The sequence below is a fragment of the Rhinolophus sinicus genome, chromosome 4, assembly GCF_057876585.1.
Source record: "Rhinolophus sinicus isolate RSI-liver-muscle chromosome 4, RSI-T2T, whole genome shotgun sequence".
Taxonomy (NCBI): Eukaryota; Metazoa; Chordata; class Mammalia; order Chiroptera; family Rhinolophidae; genus Rhinolophus; species Rhinolophus sinicus.
The window spans coordinates 703,085-720,123 of NC_142504.1; the positions used below are offsets into that span (position 1 = coordinate 703,085).

General features: G+C 50.7%; 1 protein-coding gene across 4 annotated transcripts in view; it reads left to right on the top strand.

Moving 5' to 3' along the window:
* The window catches only part of OGDH (oxoglutarate dehydrogenase), a 57,720-nt gene extending 41,096 nt beyond the window's left edge, over positions 1-16,624 (top strand). For all 4 annotated transcript variants that reach the window (XM_019731634.3, XM_019731637.3, XM_019731638.3 and 1 more), the window contains 14 exons: positions 709-837; positions 7,394-7,573; positions 7,862-8,014; positions 8,557-8,659; positions 8,822-8,950; positions 9,205-9,355; positions 9,571-9,698; positions 9,779-9,957; positions 10,222-10,293; positions 10,665-10,793; positions 11,373-11,445; positions 15,147-15,310; positions 15,401-15,555; positions 15,636-16,624. In XM_019731634.3, coding sequence (XP_019587193.1) covers positions 709-837; positions 7,394-7,573; positions 7,862-8,014; positions 8,557-8,659; positions 8,822-8,950; positions 9,205-9,355; positions 9,571-9,698; positions 9,779-9,957; positions 10,222-10,293; positions 10,665-10,793; positions 11,373-11,445; positions 15,147-15,310; positions 15,401-15,555; positions 15,636-15,756 — 1,866 coding nt within the window. In that variant the 3' untranslated portion in view covers positions 15,757-16,624. The remainder of the gene's footprint in view (positions 1-708; positions 838-7,393; positions 7,574-7,861; positions 8,015-8,556; positions 8,660-8,821; positions 8,951-9,204; positions 9,356-9,570; positions 9,699-9,778; positions 9,958-10,221; positions 10,294-10,664; positions 10,794-11,372; positions 11,446-15,146; positions 15,311-15,400; positions 15,556-15,635) is intronic.
* Positions 16,625-17,039: the final 415 nt, after the last annotated feature.

Below are 17,039 nucleotides of genomic sequence, written 5' to 3' on the forward strand. Positions count from 1 at the left end.
AGTGCCGCTGTCACCGTCAGCAGCGACACGCAGACACTGCTCTTCAGTACCATCCGTCCCCTGCCCTGGGGCAGGCGCCAGGCTCCTGAGGGAAATGACATTGGGGGGCTGGGCTCCGTGACCCATCCGGGCAGTGTGAGCATTGAAGGACGACCCACATGTGGGGGTCCAAGTAAATAAAAGGTGGGCAGGGGGCTCTTGCAAAACACCAGTGAGTAGACGTAGGCGTGGCACCTGGCGGCCCCAGGCGCCGCTTAGGGGCAGGAGACAGAGGTTGGCCTCACAGTCCCACCACTTTCTCGTTACCGAGGAGAAATGGTGACTTTAAGGGAGAGAAAGAGAGATGGCTGCCTGTCCAGGTGATCAGAGCAGACCTCCCCGGCATGGGCATCTCCTGGCGTGACATGCACCCTTCCTGAGCCTGGTCACAAAGGACCGTCAGGACGTGAGGGCCTCACGGGCCCCTCCGGGATGTGGAGATGGGCGAGGTGTCGGAGGAGCCAAAGGGGCTGTGGGCTGGGCCAGCACTGCCTTCCCAGGGCCCTACGTAGCGTCGGGCTGGGAGGGCCCTCCTGCCACTTGCTTTCGAAGTTTGAAATTATCTCAAAAAATGTTTTTTGAAAAGCAGGTTGTGACTTAATCTCCAGTGTGCTGTGTGGCGGTGGTGGTCTGGGCCGTTAGATTTGGGACTTCCTTGTGTGTCTGCAGGTCATGTCCATCCTCCTGCATGGGGACGCAGCGTTTGCTGGCCAGGGCATCGTGTACGAGACCTTCCACCTGAGTGACCTGCCGTCCTACACGACTCACGGCACCGTGCATGTCGTCGTCAACAACCAGGTAACCTGGTCGCTGGTCGGCGTCTGGTCACACTCCCTCCTGAGGGCTCTGCTCCCCAGCCTTACTTAGAATGACAGCTCATGGTTCCTGAGAATAAAATACGCTATTACAAAAAATGTGCATGACAGAAAACTTTCTGAAAGTGGGGAGATTTTAATTACCCTTTTTAAGATAGTGATATTTTAAAGTACTTTTTCTAGGCCTGCAAGCATATAGATGGCTATTCGTTTTTAAGAGACGGGTTCTGTATACCCAGTTTTATATCCATTTCTTATTTACCACATTATTTTCTCATGTCATTGTACACTCAAAGTAATTTTAATGGAAATATCCATTAATAGGTTGTTCATAAAATACACATTGCCATGTTGTTAGACTTTTAGGTCTCATTTTTCACTTTTAAATAATGCTGAGATGAACATTCTTGTACATAAATATCTTTGTCCAGCTCTGTTCCTTGTCACTGTTATGTATCTGTTATTTCCTCTGCCAGCCATATCAAGGGTGCATTTCACCAACTGGTGTGAATTTGTGTCTAATAAATGTGGTTTACACTGCATCTCCCTGGATGCCAAAGACAGTGGGTGTCTTTCCTGGCATACCAGCCGTCTGAGTATCATTGGTGAAGAGTTTGGTCAGTGTTTTGCCTAAGGGAGGCGGTATTTGTTGTATTATTAGCATTTGAGAGTTCTTTATCGCTTCTGGGTGTAAGTCCCTTGTCAGAGATGGGTTGGTTGTGCAAAGATTTCCTCCTGGTGTGTGGCTTATCTTCATTCTCTTACCAGTCTCTTCACAGAACAAAAGTTTTTATGTTGATGAAGTCCAATTTATGAATTTTTTATTTTATGGATCGTGTTTTTGGTGTCAGATCTAAGAAAACTTTGCCTTTCCAAGGTCACAAAGATTTTCCCCCCATCTTCTAGAAGTTTCATTATTTTGTGTTTCATATTTAAGTCTGTGCTATATTTGGATAGTTGGAGTTTTGAGGTTCTTTTTCTCGCTTATAGATATCCATTTGTTCCAGTACAATTTGTTGAAAGGATTTTTTTTGTTGTTGAAAATTAATTGACCATGTATATGTGGGTCTGTTCTGATTCTCTGTTCTGTTCCGTTGATGTAATTGTCTGCACACTGTCTTGATTACTGTTGCTTTATTGTCAGTCTTAAAATCAAGTTGGGTGAGTTCTCCAGCTTTGTTACTTTTCAAAATTGTTTTGGCTCTTCTAGATTATTTGCTTTCCATATAAACTTCAGAATCAGCTTGTCCATTTCAACAAAAAAATTCTGCTAGTGTTTGGATTAAAAGTATGCAGAATGAATATATCGGTTTGGGAAGAATCACAGTCTTAACAATATTGAACCTTCTAATTTGAGAACACTGTAAATCTCTCCATTTACGTAGATTTTCTTTGTTTCTCTCACAGGTATTTTGTAGTTTTCAGCATACAGATCCTGAACATGTTTTGTTAGATTTATACCTAAATATTTTATTAATTTGGAGCTATTATAAATGGTACTTTTTATAAATGGTGTTATTTATAATTTCCAGTTGCTGCTAGGATATAGAAGTAGAATTTAGTTTTATGTTTTGTACAGTTTATTTGCGTATCCCACAACCTTAACTAAACTCACAGTTAGTAGTATTTTGCAAATTCTTTGGAATTTTCTATGTAGACAATCATGTGGTCTACATATGATGTAGAGACAGTTTTATTTCTTCTTTTCCAGTCCATAAATATATATGCCTTATATTTCTTTTTCATACTTTATTGCACTGGCTGGGACCTCAACACAGTGTTGAAGTGGGTAAGAGTGCAGGTCCCTTGTCCCACCCAGTTTTAGGAAGGAAGCAGTCTTCAGTCCGATGTGAGAAGTATGATGCTAGCTGTAGGTTTTCTGTAGATGTCCTTAACAGGCTTCTGTTCCTAATTTGTGGACAGTGTTTATCATGAGTGAAATTTGCTTTTTGTCACATACTTTTACACATCTATTGAGATTATTGTATGATTTGCTAATGGTGAATTCCATTCATTGATTTTTTTTTTGTTTTTTATTAAAGTTTATTGGGGTGACAATTGTTAGTAAAGTTACATAGATTTCAGGTGTACAATTCTGTAATACATCATCTGTTTATCACATTGTGTGTTCACCACCCAGAGACAGTTCCTTTCATTGATTTTTGAATGTGGAATTCTTGGGCCTGTGTTCATGAGGGATGTTGGTCTGTAGTTTTCTTGTAATGTCTCTTCGGTTTTATTTTCAGGCTAATGCTGGCCTCATAAGTTGGAAAGTATTCCTTCTTTTGTTTTCTGGAAAAGTTTCTGTAGAATTGATATTTGCTCTGTAAGCGTTTAGTAGAATTTGCCAATAAAAGACTTTTGGGCCTAGAGTTTTCTTTAGGAGAAAGTTATTTTTTTCCTTTGTCTTTAGTTTTCAGAAGTTGAACTGTGTATCTTTTGGCATGGATTTCTTTAGATTTATCCTGTTTGGGGTTTGCTTAGCTTTTTCTTTTTCTTTCTTTCTTTTTTTTTTTTTTTTTAATTCCTGTGTTTTCCTCTTAAGTTTTATCGTTTCAGTTCTTAACATCTGTGATCTGTCATCTATTTAGAGTTAACTTTTGTGTGTGACACAAGGAAGGGGCCCAGCTTCTTTCTTCTGGGTATGGATTCCAGTTGTTCCTACATCATTTTTGGGAAAACCTATCTTTCCCCACTGAATTCACTTGAGATCATTCAGTTTCTTGAATATGTAGGTTCGTATCTTGACAAATTTGGCGAATTTTCAAACATTCTTTCCTTCGTTTTTTTCTTTTCTTTAACCACCTTCACCCTTTTGTGCACCCCACCCAACCCCTCTGACAACCACTAATCTGTTCTCTGTAGCTGAGTTCAGGTTTTATTTTGTTTTGCTTAGATTCCACATGTAAATGAGATCATCCAGTGTTTGTCTTTCTCAGTCTGACTTAGCTCCCTTAGCATAATGCCCTCTATGCCTATCCACATTGTCACAAATGGTAAGATTTCATTCTTTTTTTATGGTTGAGTAGTCTTCCATTGTATATATGTACCACCTCTTCTTTATCCAGTCGTCTATTGATGGGCACTTAGGTTGCTTCCATATCTTGGCTGTTGTAAATAGCGCTGCAGTAAACAGGGGTGCATATATCTTTTCAAATTAGTGTTTTCAGTTTCTTCAGATAAATACCCAGAAGTGGGATTGCTGGATCCTATGGTAGTTCTATTTTTCGTTTTTTGAGGAACCTCCACATTGTTTTCCGTAGTGGCTGCACCAGTCTGCATTCCCACCAACAGTGCACGAGGGTTCCCTTTTCTCCACAGCCTCCCCAACACTTGTTGTTTGTTGTTTTATTGATGATAGCGTTTCTGACAGGTGTGAGGTGGTATCTCATTGTGGTTTCTATTTGCATTTCTCTGATGATTAGCGGTGTTGAGCATTTTTTCATGTCTGTTGTCCTCTCTGGAGAAATGTCTATTCGTGTCCTCTGCCCATTTTTAAATCAGATTGTTTTTTACCTATTGAATTGTGTGAGTTCTTTACATATTTTGGGTATTAATCCCTTATAAATGATTTGCAAATATCTTCTACTCAGCTGGCTGTCTTGTCATTTTGCTAATGGTTTCCTTTGCTGTGCAAAAGCTTCTTAATTTGATGGAGTCCCACTTGTTTATTTTTACCTTTTGTTACCTTTGCTTTTGGTGTCAAGAAGCCAAAAAGCAAAGGAGTTTTACGGTTTTAGGTCTCATGTCCAAGTCTTTAATGCTTTTTGAGTTTGTGTTTGGTGTAAGATCGGGGTCCTGTTTCATTCCTTTGCATGAGGCTGTCCAGTTCTCCCAGCACCATTTATGGACATTATTCCTTTCCCCATTGTGTGTTCTTGGCTTGTTTGTTGTAAATTAATTGACCATGTAAGTGAGGGTTTATTTCTGGGCTCACCTGTGATCTGACCAGTGTGTTTGTCAGGACCACTCTGTTTTGGTTACCATAGCTTTGGAGTCGATAAAGAATCCTCAGACTTCTGTAAGAACTGCAGTTTGGGAATGTCTCTACTCTCTCAACTGCTTCTGCCACCACTGGTCATGACGCAGTGAGGAGCCCGTGGGTCTGTAGCAGGAAAGGAAGCAGCTGCTTTGCTTGTTCCTGTCTCTAAGAACATACCTAGGATTCATCTCTGTAAGGTTCTCTCCTAAGGAAGCCATCAGAGGCTAAAGATTTTTGTATGTGTGTCAAAACCATAGTTGTATTGCTGCGAAATTAGGAAATAAGCTATATGTCCAATATTAGAGGAGTCTATGCATAAATTTTGGCCCAGCCGTAGGAAGCACCATTATATAATGGTTAAAATATTTACTCTCCTGGGGAAATAGTCCCCAGTATGGTGACTGGGAATCCAGGGCACTCACATGCTGCTGGAGGAGTGTCTGGCACAGGCACTTGGGAGAACAGTTTGATGGTATTCAGAGAAGTCTGCGACGCTTGTGCCCACCCTGTGGCTTAGTTTTCCCTTTGTAGGAGTACAGCCGTCCCCTTTACCCATGGTTTTGCTTTCCTCAGTTTCAGTTACCCGTGGTCAATCACGGTTCAAAAATCCTAAGTGGAAAATTCCAGAAATAAACAATTGGTAGGTTTTAAATTGTGCGCTGTTTGAGTAGTGTGATGAACTTGCACACGTCGCTCTCCAGCCGTCCTGCCCAGAATGTGAAACAGCCCTTTGTGATAGACAGTCACTCAGGAGCCTTCTAGGTTATCAGGTCAGTTTGCAGACCACATTCATGTAACTTGTATTACAGCATATTGTTAACAGTTGTTCTATGTTATTGTTATTGTTAATCTCTTACGGTGCTTAATTTATAAATTAGGCTTTATAATAGGTATGTATGTACAGGAAAAACGTAGTATAGATGGGGTTCAGTACTGTTCAAAGTTTGAGGCATCTTTGGGGGTCTTAGACCATAGTCCCTGCAGATAAGGGGTGCACCTGTATACTGCAAATAAACCCAATGTTTGCTGGAGAAAACCTGTGTCAGAAGGTGTACGGTGACAGTGCATTAACCACCAGCGGGAAACAGCTAAATGTGCCCACGGGAGCATGAGTAACTGCGGCGGTGCGTGCTGTTAGTACTTCAGCTGCACTGCTGAGCTCCACCTCAGGAAGCAGAGGTCGTGCTTCCACCTGCCCGAACCAGAAAAACCAATGTTGAACAGCAAGCAAGCTGCAAAGGATTTGCATAGCATATAGGGTAATACCACACATAAGGTACGTAGAGTGTATATCTCCATGGTTTAAAAGACGTGGAAATACTCTTCAAAAGTGTCACTGCCATGAAAAATCGAGAAAGGCAGGGGACGCTTCCACATTAAAGAAGACTAGAGAGAGGTGACAGCTGATGCCAGGGGATAGGCTGGATTGAATGCTGGACCGAAGGAAGAAAGACTGGACAGCATTAGGACATCACTGGGACAGTTGATGGAATATACACAGACTGTGTGTCAGATGACAGGGTTCTATAATAGTAATCGCTCGGGCTGAGCACTGCTCTCTGACTTGTCTTGGGAAATAGGGACGGTCTGCAACTTACCCTCAGGAAAAGTGTGTGTGTAGGTGTGTAGTGAAAAGAGCATGAATAGTAAAAGGGACAAAGTGGAAACAGCTGGTGAGTCTGAGGAAAGATTCTGAGGGGGGGTTTGTATTCTTTAAACTTCCATAAGTCTGAAATTATAGCAAAATGTTAAAGTCACCAACAAGCCTGAGAAGATACTACATATTGTTTAGAGACATACGAAATACACATAACAACACGGGGAAATGATGCCCTCCCTTCAGGGCCAGCTGGCACAGAAATGCGTTACTTCATTCTAAGGAATATGAAAGGTTCTGAAAGTAGGATTTGTTCCTGTTGGGTTATGAGTTCCTGGGTGGTCATTATACTTTTATACTTTCTGTGTGTGTGAAGTATTGCATAACAATGGTGTTTAGATGCGTGTTACAAAATTATAACTATATAATTAATTTTTAGTACATATAAGTGGTGAGGAGTATTATGCTCATAATGTTACATGGACAAGGTGCAGAATTATAGATAATAGGATCTGACATTTTAAATATATATTGCATGTAAAGAAAATCCTCTAGAAAGGAAACCATCAAAATATTTACACTGCAGCTGGTGGGAGTATAGGTAACTGTTTAATTTTTTTATACTATCTGTTTTCAGAACTCTATGTTGAACATGTATGAATTTTGTTATCAGAATAGGAAAAACTAAACAATTAAAAAAAACCACCCTAAATAGCCATTTGGGGACTTGCTCAGAGTAGGCCAAGTACCCTGCCAGTCCTTAGCCCCGCCTTCATCCCTGGCCACGCCCAGTCCCACCCTTGTCTCTGCTCTGGTCACTCCCCTGTCCTGCCTGCCCCTTCCCTGCACAGACCCCACCTGCCCTTGGCTCCGCCCTGACTTCTGGCCCCCACTTGCCCTCCAATCCCATGCCCAGCAGCGTGCCCCGTAGCCCCTGGCCAGTCTGTGTGTCCCTTGCAGATCGGCTTCACCACAGACCCGCGCATGGCCCGCTCCTCGCCCTACCCCACCGACGTGGCCCGTGTCGTGAATGCCCCCATTTTTCACGTGAACTCTGACGACCCCGAGGCCGTCATGTACGTGTGCAAGGTGGCTGCTGAATGGAGGAATACCTTCCACAAGGACGTGGTGGTGGACCTGGTGAGTGCCTCTGGTCCCCGTCGTGGAGAGAGGACTCAGGGTGGTCTGGCCTGGGGTCACCTGCAGCCCCTCCCAAGAGCTTCTGGGTCTCCGGCCTGGAAATGAGCTGAGCTATGGAAGAAGGTAGTTTGGGTCCCGTCCCGTCATATTGCCAGGTCACTCTCGTTTTAGCTCATGTGACAGTCAAAGCAATTGGAGAGTGTGAAGGAGAGAGAGGACCCTAATTCTATAGGAGGTAGACGCAGGCATCCCGTGGCCCCTGACACTGGCGTCCCGGGCTGTCCCCAGGTATGTTACCGGCGCAACGGCCACAACGAGATGGACGAGCCCATGTTCACGCAGCCGCTCATGTACAAGCAGATCCGCAAGCAGAAGCCGGTGCTGCAGAAGTACGCGGAGCTGCTGGTGTCGCAGGGCGTCGTCAACCAGCCGGAGTACGAGGTGCGTGCGCCCGCCCGCCCCGCCGGCTCTGCGAAGTGGGGCGCAGGAGCGGGCACTGGGCCGGTGTTCGCGCTGGCAGAGCTGCTCCTAGTCCAAGTGCGACCGTGAGACGCACTTAACAAGTCACAGCATTTCGCTGCGTAACATCTCGGAGCGTGCAGGCGCCTGAGGAGTGTCACGGCAGAGGTGGGACCCGAGCACGGTGGCCGTGGCCCACGCTTTCTAGCTGACGGCCCGGTCAGTGTCCGGGGTGAGGGCCGGCTGCAGGTCCAGCGAGGTAGGGGGCTTGGTGTGTCTGGTCAGTTCTGCTTGGTGACGAGTGGATGGCCGGTGCAGAGCGCTGCGTGGCAGGTGTGGGGGCGCGGCAATGCTGGAGGGGGCGCTGCGGCTCCGTCCTGGAAGAAAGTAGGCAGAGCAGATAGCGGCAGATGTGGAGAAGGGACTACGGGGCGGACCGCCTCGGATCGGTCGCAGGGGCTGTGCGTGGCGCGGCGGGGTCCTGTGCAGAGCGCCCTGATGGCTGTGCTGTGCCCGCCCACCAGGAGGAGATCTCCAAGTACGACAAGATCTGCGAGGAGGCCTTCGCCAGATCCAAGGACGAGAAGATCCTGCACATCAAGCACTGGCTGGACTCCCCCTGGCCTGGTGAGTGGGGGGCGGCACCGGCGGATCCCTCCCCCCACGCCTTCAGCCCTGTGGGCCCAGGAATCAGACCCCTGACTGCCGCTCTCACGGGAGTGTGACGCAGGCCCGCGGGGCGTTCCTGGAGCAGTGTGGCAGTGTGTCAGCTTGTCCGTCTGGTCCTAGGCTTCTTCACCTTGGATGGGCAGCCCAGGAGCATGTCCTGCCCCTCCACGGGCCTGACAGAGGATGTCCTGATGCATATTGGGAACGTAGCCAGCTCCGTGCCTGTGGAGAACTTCACCATTCATGGAGGTGAGGAGGCCACCCTAACCTTTGGAAGCACTCTCCAGCAGGGGCCCTGTCCCCACCCACCACGTCCCGCAGTGTCCAAGATGGGGTGGTTGAATTGGGGAAGCTCTCCCCTCCCCTCACCCCTGCCCAGTGTGGTGCTCACTGGCGGCAGGATGGGTCGTCAGTCACAGCTGCCCTCTTCCCCACCCTCCCCGCAAGGCTTGCTCTTGTCACGAGAGGCAGGGCAGCGGTGAGCACCCTGTGTGTCTCTGCAGGGCTTAGCCGCATCTTGAAAACTCGTGGGGAGATGGTGAAGAACAGGACCGTGGACTGGGCCCTGGCGGAGTACATGGCTTTCGGCTCGCTCCTGAAGGAGGGCATCCATATCCGGCTAAGCGGCCAGGACGTGGAGCGGGGCACTTTCAGGTAGGGTGCGCAGGGCCCTCCAGAGCACAGGAGACGGGCGCGGGGCTCTGGTCCTTCTCTCCCAGGGCACCTCTGTCAGGTGGCCGTCTCAGGCCCCAAACACACTGCCCTGCTCTGACCTGGATGCTTCTGCCACGAGCGGGGCTTTGTGGCTCTGCGGCCACTGCCGCGTGGGGGTCTGCCCCTGCCTGCTCACCGGTGCTGTCCTGCCGCAGCCACCGCCACCATGTGCTGCACGACCAGAACGTGGACAAGAAAACCTGCATCCCCATGAACCACCTGTGGCCCAACCAGGCCCCCTACACCGTGTGCAACAGCTCGCTGTCTGAGTACGGGGTCCTGGGTGAGCAACCAGCCCCGCGATGCCCGCGCCCCCACCCCCGCCCCCGCCCCGCCGCCCCTCCTGACTGCCCCATCCTGCAGGCTTTGAGCTGGGCTTCGCCATGGCCAGCCCCAACGCCCTGGTGCTCTGGGAGGCTCAGTTTGGCGACTTCCACAACACGGCCCAGTGCATCATCGACCAGTTCATCAGCCCCGGACAAGCCAAGTGGGTGCGGCAGAACGGCATCGTGCTGCTGCTGCCCCACGGCATGGAGGGCATGGTGAGCTGAGCCCCCAACACCGGAAGGCAGGCGGGCAGCCCAGGCCACCCACAGCACAGCGCAGCGTGCTCTGAGAACAGGGCCGCGCGGGACCCAGGAACCCAGGACGGCGCTGGGCCCTGCCCTAGCCTGGAGAGGCCCCTCCTGCATGTGGGGGAGGGTACAACTGCCAGCAGGAAAACAACTACAGTGGCTTTTGCTTAATAAGAGCAGCTGTCGACACTTGCGAAGCTCCCCAACTGTCACTTGTGTGTCTGGTTCCAGGGCCCAGAGCATTCCTCCGCCCGGCCGGAGCGTTTCCTGCAGATGTGCAATGACGACCCAGACGTCCTGCCGGTGAGCAAGTGCAGGCCTCTGCCCCTCGCAGGAACACACAGGGCAGGGTGATGGGTCGTCCTGAGGCCTAGAGGAGCGTGTGCCTGCCTGTCCCCTACCTGCCCACTCCTACCTCCTGGAAGCACTTAGAATAACTGTTTTGATTCAGGCAAACGTTTCAGAGGAAAGAACTCGGAGGGGGGTGGGTTTGTCTTAGTAAGACTTGAAGAGCTGAAAGAGAACAATAGGGAGTCAGCTGTGAGGCAGATCAGCACTGGCTGCCGTGGGCCCTGCCTGCCCTAGGGCAGCGCCTGCACCTGCCCCTCGTGTGCTCTGCAGGGCCGCTCGCCGCAGCGCCTGACGCCCGCTGGCCTTTCCCCTTCTCGCTGCAGGACCTCAATGAAGCCAACTTCGATATAAACCAGCTGTACGACTGTAACTGGGTCGTTGTCAACTGCTCCACGCCTGGCAACTTCTTCCATGTGCTGCGTCGCCAGATTCTCCTGCCCTTCCGGAAGCCGGTCAGTGGGGGTATCCCTGCTCAGAGACACTTGGCCGGAGGAGCTCAGGGCCCCAGCACAGTGGGAGGACGGACATATGAGCGGGTGGTCGTAGGTGATGCACTGAGCTTGGGAGAGAGGTGTGCCTAACAGGGGCCAAGGGAGCAGAGGGCCCCCAGGAAGTGGGTTCCTGAGCAGGGTGTTGAAGGATGAGTAGGAGAGTGTGTGAAGAGTCGGGTGGGAGCGCCCCCTGCAGCTTCGGGTCAAAGTGCAAGTGCACATGGGCCCACAGGACAATTGCCAAGAGGCTCCGGGGCTCTTCCCAGGGTCCAGGGTAGGGGTATCCTGGGCTCAGAGCAGGCTGGGACGGGCCCTGGAGGAGTGGATGCCTGGCTAGGCAAGGCACAGGTGGACCAGGGGAAACAGCACCGCCCATTACCCCCTCTTTGCACCTCTGACCTGTGGCTCTTCCTGACCGCAGAGCTGGGAGGGCAGCACCAGGTGGCCCGTCCTGGGGCGAGGCCTGGGCAGCGCCTTGCTGGGGCCCCTCCTGGAATCATTAGCACCTGGTCCACCTGAGCCTGTGGTTCTGTGTTTCAGTTAATCATCTTCACCCCCAAGTCCCTGCTGCGGCACCCTGAGGCCAGGACCAGCTTCGACGAGATGCTTCCAGGTGGGTGAGGGTCGGGCATTTTGGGGGTCTAGGCTGCTGCTCGGTTGGGCTTTGGGGCTCATACTCGTCCCCTGCCACATTTTTGGTCATTGGGTAAAGACTGGAATACAGGAGTGCGGACATCGGAGCTTGCGTGCGAGTTGGTGACAAGATATGTCTCATGTCTGTGGGTCTGTGCCTGGGGGTGCCCCCAGGACTGCTGTAGGGGCAGCGAAATGAATCTGAGCTTAGAGTTTCCCCTACCGCGTAGGCGCTGCTGGCGGCAGCTCACCACTAGGGCCAGGAAAGGCGCTGGGTGAGTAGGGCCTGGGAGTACCGTGCTGCTCGCCAGGGTGAGGCGAGGCCCACGACACCGAGATGGCCACTTGGTCAGTGGACAGCAGGCAGCTAACACAGTGGGAGCAGCCCGCACATCCCCCGGCTCGTGGGGCGAGGGGAGCCCACTTCCTTCCTCCAGCCATGGAGCCCCCTTTAGTCTTTGGTCAAGGTGAACTCTTGTTGTTTTGTCCACTTTTTTATTATTATGGTGAAATACACATAACATAAAATTTACCATCTTAACCATGTTTAGGGGTACATGTCAGTGGCATTGGTGCAAGCATATAATTCTGCAGCCATCTTCTCCAGAACTTTCATTGTCCCTGACCCCTGGCACCACATCTGCTGTCTGTCTCTGAACTGACTGCTGCAGGAGCCTCCTGTACAAGGACACACAGGATTTGTCCGTCTGTGACGGGCTTATGTCACTCAGCACACTGTCCCGCGGTCCGTGCTTGCGTAGCCTGGGTCAGAGTCTCCTTCCTTTCTAAGGCGGAATAATAATCCGTGGTGTGTTTATCCATCTGTCAGTGGGCACTTGGGTTGTTCCACGTGTTGGCTACTGTGAGTCATGCTGCTGTGTACACGGGTGTGCAAATATCTCTTGGAGACCCTGCTTTCAGTTCTTTTGCGTAAATACCAGGAAGTGGGATTGCTGGGTCATAAGGTCATTCTATTTTTAATTTTTTGAGGAACTTCCATACTGTTTCCCACAGCGGCTGCACTAGTTTACATTCCCAGCCGTACACACAGTTCCCATTTCTCCGCATCCTAGCCAACACACGTTGTTTTCTGTTTGTTTTTTGTTTTGTTTTTTCCCCCCCTTCTTCCACCTACCCTCTCCCCACTCCGGTTCAAGCCGTTGTTTCTCAGTGTAGTTGTGTAGGACACAGCTCCCTGGCCCGTGCTGGTGTTATGAGCCTTGTGCTCGCTCCCCCCGGCTGAGGAAGTTGGTCACCAGTCGTCAGTTGGCCGCTCATGGCAGCTCTCGCCAGCTGGTGGCTGCCGGCCGCTCACTGTGGCTGCCGGCCTTTCACGGCAGTACACAGCAGCCCACGGCAGCTCACGCCAACCTCTGGCTATTCACGCCAGCCCAGCTCCAGGGAGAGCCATTGTTCACAATCTTAGCTGTAGAGGGCGCAGCTCACTGGCCCGAGTGGGAATCGAACCAGCGACCTCGGCATTAGGAGTACAGCGCCTGGTGTGCTGGCCCTATTTTTTTTTTTTTTTTTTAAATATTAGTACTCCTAATGGTCATGAAGTAGTGTCTCACTGTGGTTTTGAGTTGCATTTCCCTGGTGATTAGTGTCATTAAGCACCTTTTTGTGTGCTTGTTGACTATTTGTATACAAAGTCAAGTTGTTGTCCTTTCAGTCTTAGTTGTGGAGGGCGCAGCTCAGTTTCAGGTCCAGTTGCCATTGTTAGTTGCAGGGGGCGCAGTCCACCATCCCTTGCAGGAGTCGAGGCGTCGAACTGGCAACCTTGTGGTTGAAAGTCCGCACTCCAACCAACTGAGCCATCTGGCACTGGCCCATGTGAGAACCGAACCGGCAGTCTTTGGCGTTAGGAGCACGGAGCTCCAACCACCTGAGCCACCAGGCCAGCCCCTTTGCCCGTTTTTTAATCGCATTTTGTTGTGTTGCATTTTCGGAGTTCTCTCTAAGTGCTGAATAATAATGCTTTATCAGATACATGACTTGCAACTTTTCCCTCATTCTATGTGTTGTCTGGATAGACAAAATTTTTAAATTTTCATAAAGTCAAATTTGTAGTCTTATATTTTCTTTTGATATCTTTGCCTCGTGTCATATCCAAGAAGGCATTGCCAAATCCAGTGTCTTGAAACTTTTGCCCCATGTTTTCTTCTAAGAGTTTTATAATTTTAACTCACATGTTTAAATCTTTAATCCATTTGGAGTTAATTTTTGTATGTGGTGTAAGGGTCCAGCTTAATTTGCATGCAGATAATCCAGTTTTCCCAGCACCATTTGTTGAAAAGACTGCCCTTTTCCCATTGAATGGTCTTGTCAGAAATCATTTGACCATGTGTGTGAGTGTTTATTCCTGGGCCCTAGTCTATTCCTATATGTCACATACGTCTCTTTTTATGCCACAGCCACACTGTTTTGAGGACTGTAGCTTTGTAGTAGTAGTTTTTTAAATCAGGCAGTGTGAATCCTCCAGTTTTGTTTTTCTTTTTCAAGATACTTTTGGCTATTTGCGGTTCTTTGAGAGTCCATGAATTTTGCAATGGATTTTTCTATTTGTGCAAAAAAAGGAGATTTTGATGGGGATTGCACTGAGTCTATAGATCATTTTGGGCAGAATTAACATCACAGTATTAAATCGTCCAGTCTGTGAACACAGGTGCTTTTCCATTTATTAGTGTCATCTTTAATTTGAGCAATATTTTATAGTTTTCAGTGTACAACTCTTTCACCTTCTTGACTAAGTTTATTCCTAAATGCTTTGTTCTTTTTGATGCTATTATAAATGGGATACTTTTCTTAATTTCCTTTTTGGATTGTTCATTGTTAGTATGTAGAAGTGCAACTGAGTTCTGAGCATTTATTTTCTATCCTGCAACTCTGCTGAATTTGTTTATTTGTTCTAACGTGGTTTGTTTGTTTGTTTGTTTTGTAGAATCTTTAGGGTTTCCTGCATATATCATATCAGAATTTTACTTCTTCCTTTTCAATTTGAGTGCCTTTTATTTCCTTCCGTGCCTGAGTGCGCGGGCGAGGACTCCAGTGCTGGGTTGAACAGCAGCCGTGAGAGTGGGCGTCCTTGTCTTGTTCCTGATCTCAGAGGAAAGGCGTCCAGTCTTTCACCACTGAGTCTGATGCTCACTGTGTGTTTTTCACATCTGGCCTTTCCCGTATGGAGGTAGTTTCCTTCTAATCCTAGTGTGTCACGTGTTGTGTGCATATCACTAAGAGAGCCCCTCATTTTGGATGCAGCTTCCTGAAGGTGGCCTTACTCCCGCAGGCACGGCTCTGACCATGAGCTTCTGGACATTTGCTGTGGCTGTGGGAGTTTTGGTGTCTGTGAACTCCTGAGTTGTCTGAGCAGTGGTCACGGCATGCTTTCCTAGCTGCCCCGAAGTCTAAGACGGGCTGTTCTCAGCATGAAGTAGTGTCACTTCCCATTCTTGGCTGGCTGTCCCCATAGGGCCTGTTACGTATGACGTCCTACCCAGGGTTCTCAGTCTGGACAATTCAAGGGCATCAGAGGCTGCTGGGAGGGGGGTCACCTTGGACCCGTAGACTGGTGTGCTCTGGCATCGGCCTGTGGCACAGCCCTGCCCTGTGGGTGCTCGCTCGAGCACAGCAGCAGTGGGAGGCCCTAGGAATGCTCAGCCAAGCCCGTGGGGATTCTCACAGGGACCCACTTCCAGCGGGTGATCCCAGAAGATGGCCCTGCAGCCCAGAACCCAGAAAACGTCAAGAGACTTCTCTTCTGTACCGGCAAGGTGTACTATGACCTCACCCGAGAGCGCAAAGCGCGGGACATGGTAGAGCAGGTGGCCATCACCAGAATCGAGCAGGTGAGCCTGGTGGCGCGGCCCCTGGGCTCTCCCCTGGGATGCTGGCCACCCTGAGCACCGTCTCCTGACGGGGCCCCGCCCTCTCCCCAGCTGTCGCCGTTCCCCTTCGACCTGCTGCTGCAAGAGGTGCAGAAGTACCCCAATGCCGAGCTGGCCTGGTGCCAGGAGGAGCACAAGAACCAAGGCTATTACGACTACGTGAAGCCCCGGCTGCGGACAACCATCAACCGCGCCAAGCCCGTGTGGTAGGTTGCGGCCCACAGGCGGTGGGCGGCCTGCGGGGCCCCTCGCTGGCCTTGGCTGACCACTCCCTGTCACCCCTCAGGTATGCTGGCCGGGACCCTGCAGCAGCCCCAGCCACTGGTAACAAGAAGACCCACCTGACGGAGCTGCAGCGTCTGCTGGACATGGCCTTTGACCTGGAAGCCTTCAAGAACTTCTCATAGATGCTGCCGGCCACTTGGGCCGCTGCCCTCCATGTCCACTGCCCTCGCTTCTCTACTAAAGAATAGTGCCTCAGCGCTGCGCTCACCCCTGCCTGCCCGCCACACACACCGTCCTCACTCACTTGGGATTAGGCTGTGACCCCTCACGTGCTTGGCTGCCCCCCAGGCAGAAGCTCCCAGGCTCTGACTTCCATCTGGCGGAGGTGCGTGGGGGGTGGGGCCCACAGGTTTCCTGGGAGGGTCAGCTCTGCCTCAGCCCACCTTCACCCGAAGGACCCACACCTGATGGGCTTATCGTCCAGCAAGGGGTCCTGCACCCCTCGGTCACCAGGGCAGAGCCTCAGTCACTGGGGAGGAGCCAGCGCCATCAGAGGCTTGTGGGGTGGGAGGGGCTGGCAGGGCTTCACTCCTCCACGCACCGCCAGCGGCACCGCCGAGGGGTGGCTGGCGGGACACAGCCTGACCCTGCCAGCGCTCAAAGAGGGCAGGTCCGCTCTCTGCAGTGTCCACTTCTGCCTCTCAGGAGGGTCCCAGGCCATGCGTGGAGGCCACGGGCTGTGTGGTCAGGAAGCAGCACTCGGCCCCATGGCCAGGACACAGCAGTTGGTCTGGGCCCTGCTTCCCGGTCACCTCCACCTTGGCCTGCCTGCCAGCCCACTTTCCTGTGTCCCTTTCACACAGTGGACACTGGAGCACTGGTCTCTGCTGTGCCACAGCCGGCCAGGACAGGAGAAGAGGGGCAGGCTGAGGAGCAGCCCTCCCCTCATCGGTCACAGGGACCTACCCAATCTATTTATTTTGGTTAAAAGAAAAGTGAAAACGATTTTGCATTGCATTCAGCTTGCCCCATAAACTGAGTTATCCATGGGCCTGTGTACGTGCCATCTTTCTGTTCCCTTCTCCCGGGAAGCAGCCCCTCGCTGCTCTGCCGGCCTGTCCTGCTGACCTCCTGCCATCGATGCAGGCTGTGTGTCCGGTATACCTTCTCAGCCTCCCTGCTCCAGTGAGAAGGACTCGTCTGTGCTTGACTTGGTGTGCCTGGTGGGTCCCCCAGGACATCTGCCGTTAGTGAGCCAGCCATGCCAGCAGCGCCCCACAGCCCTAGTGTCCCCTCTCAACCAGAGTCCCACTGTTTGAGCCCACAACGTCCCAGCCTTAGCCTTCTGCGGGAGGGGTCCCAGCACAGAGGGAGAGCTCAGGGAAAGAGCTAGGTGTGGACATGGGTTACCCTCCTGGAGCAGGGCCCCTGGTGGTCACTCCATTCTCTAGGCCACACCTAGGTC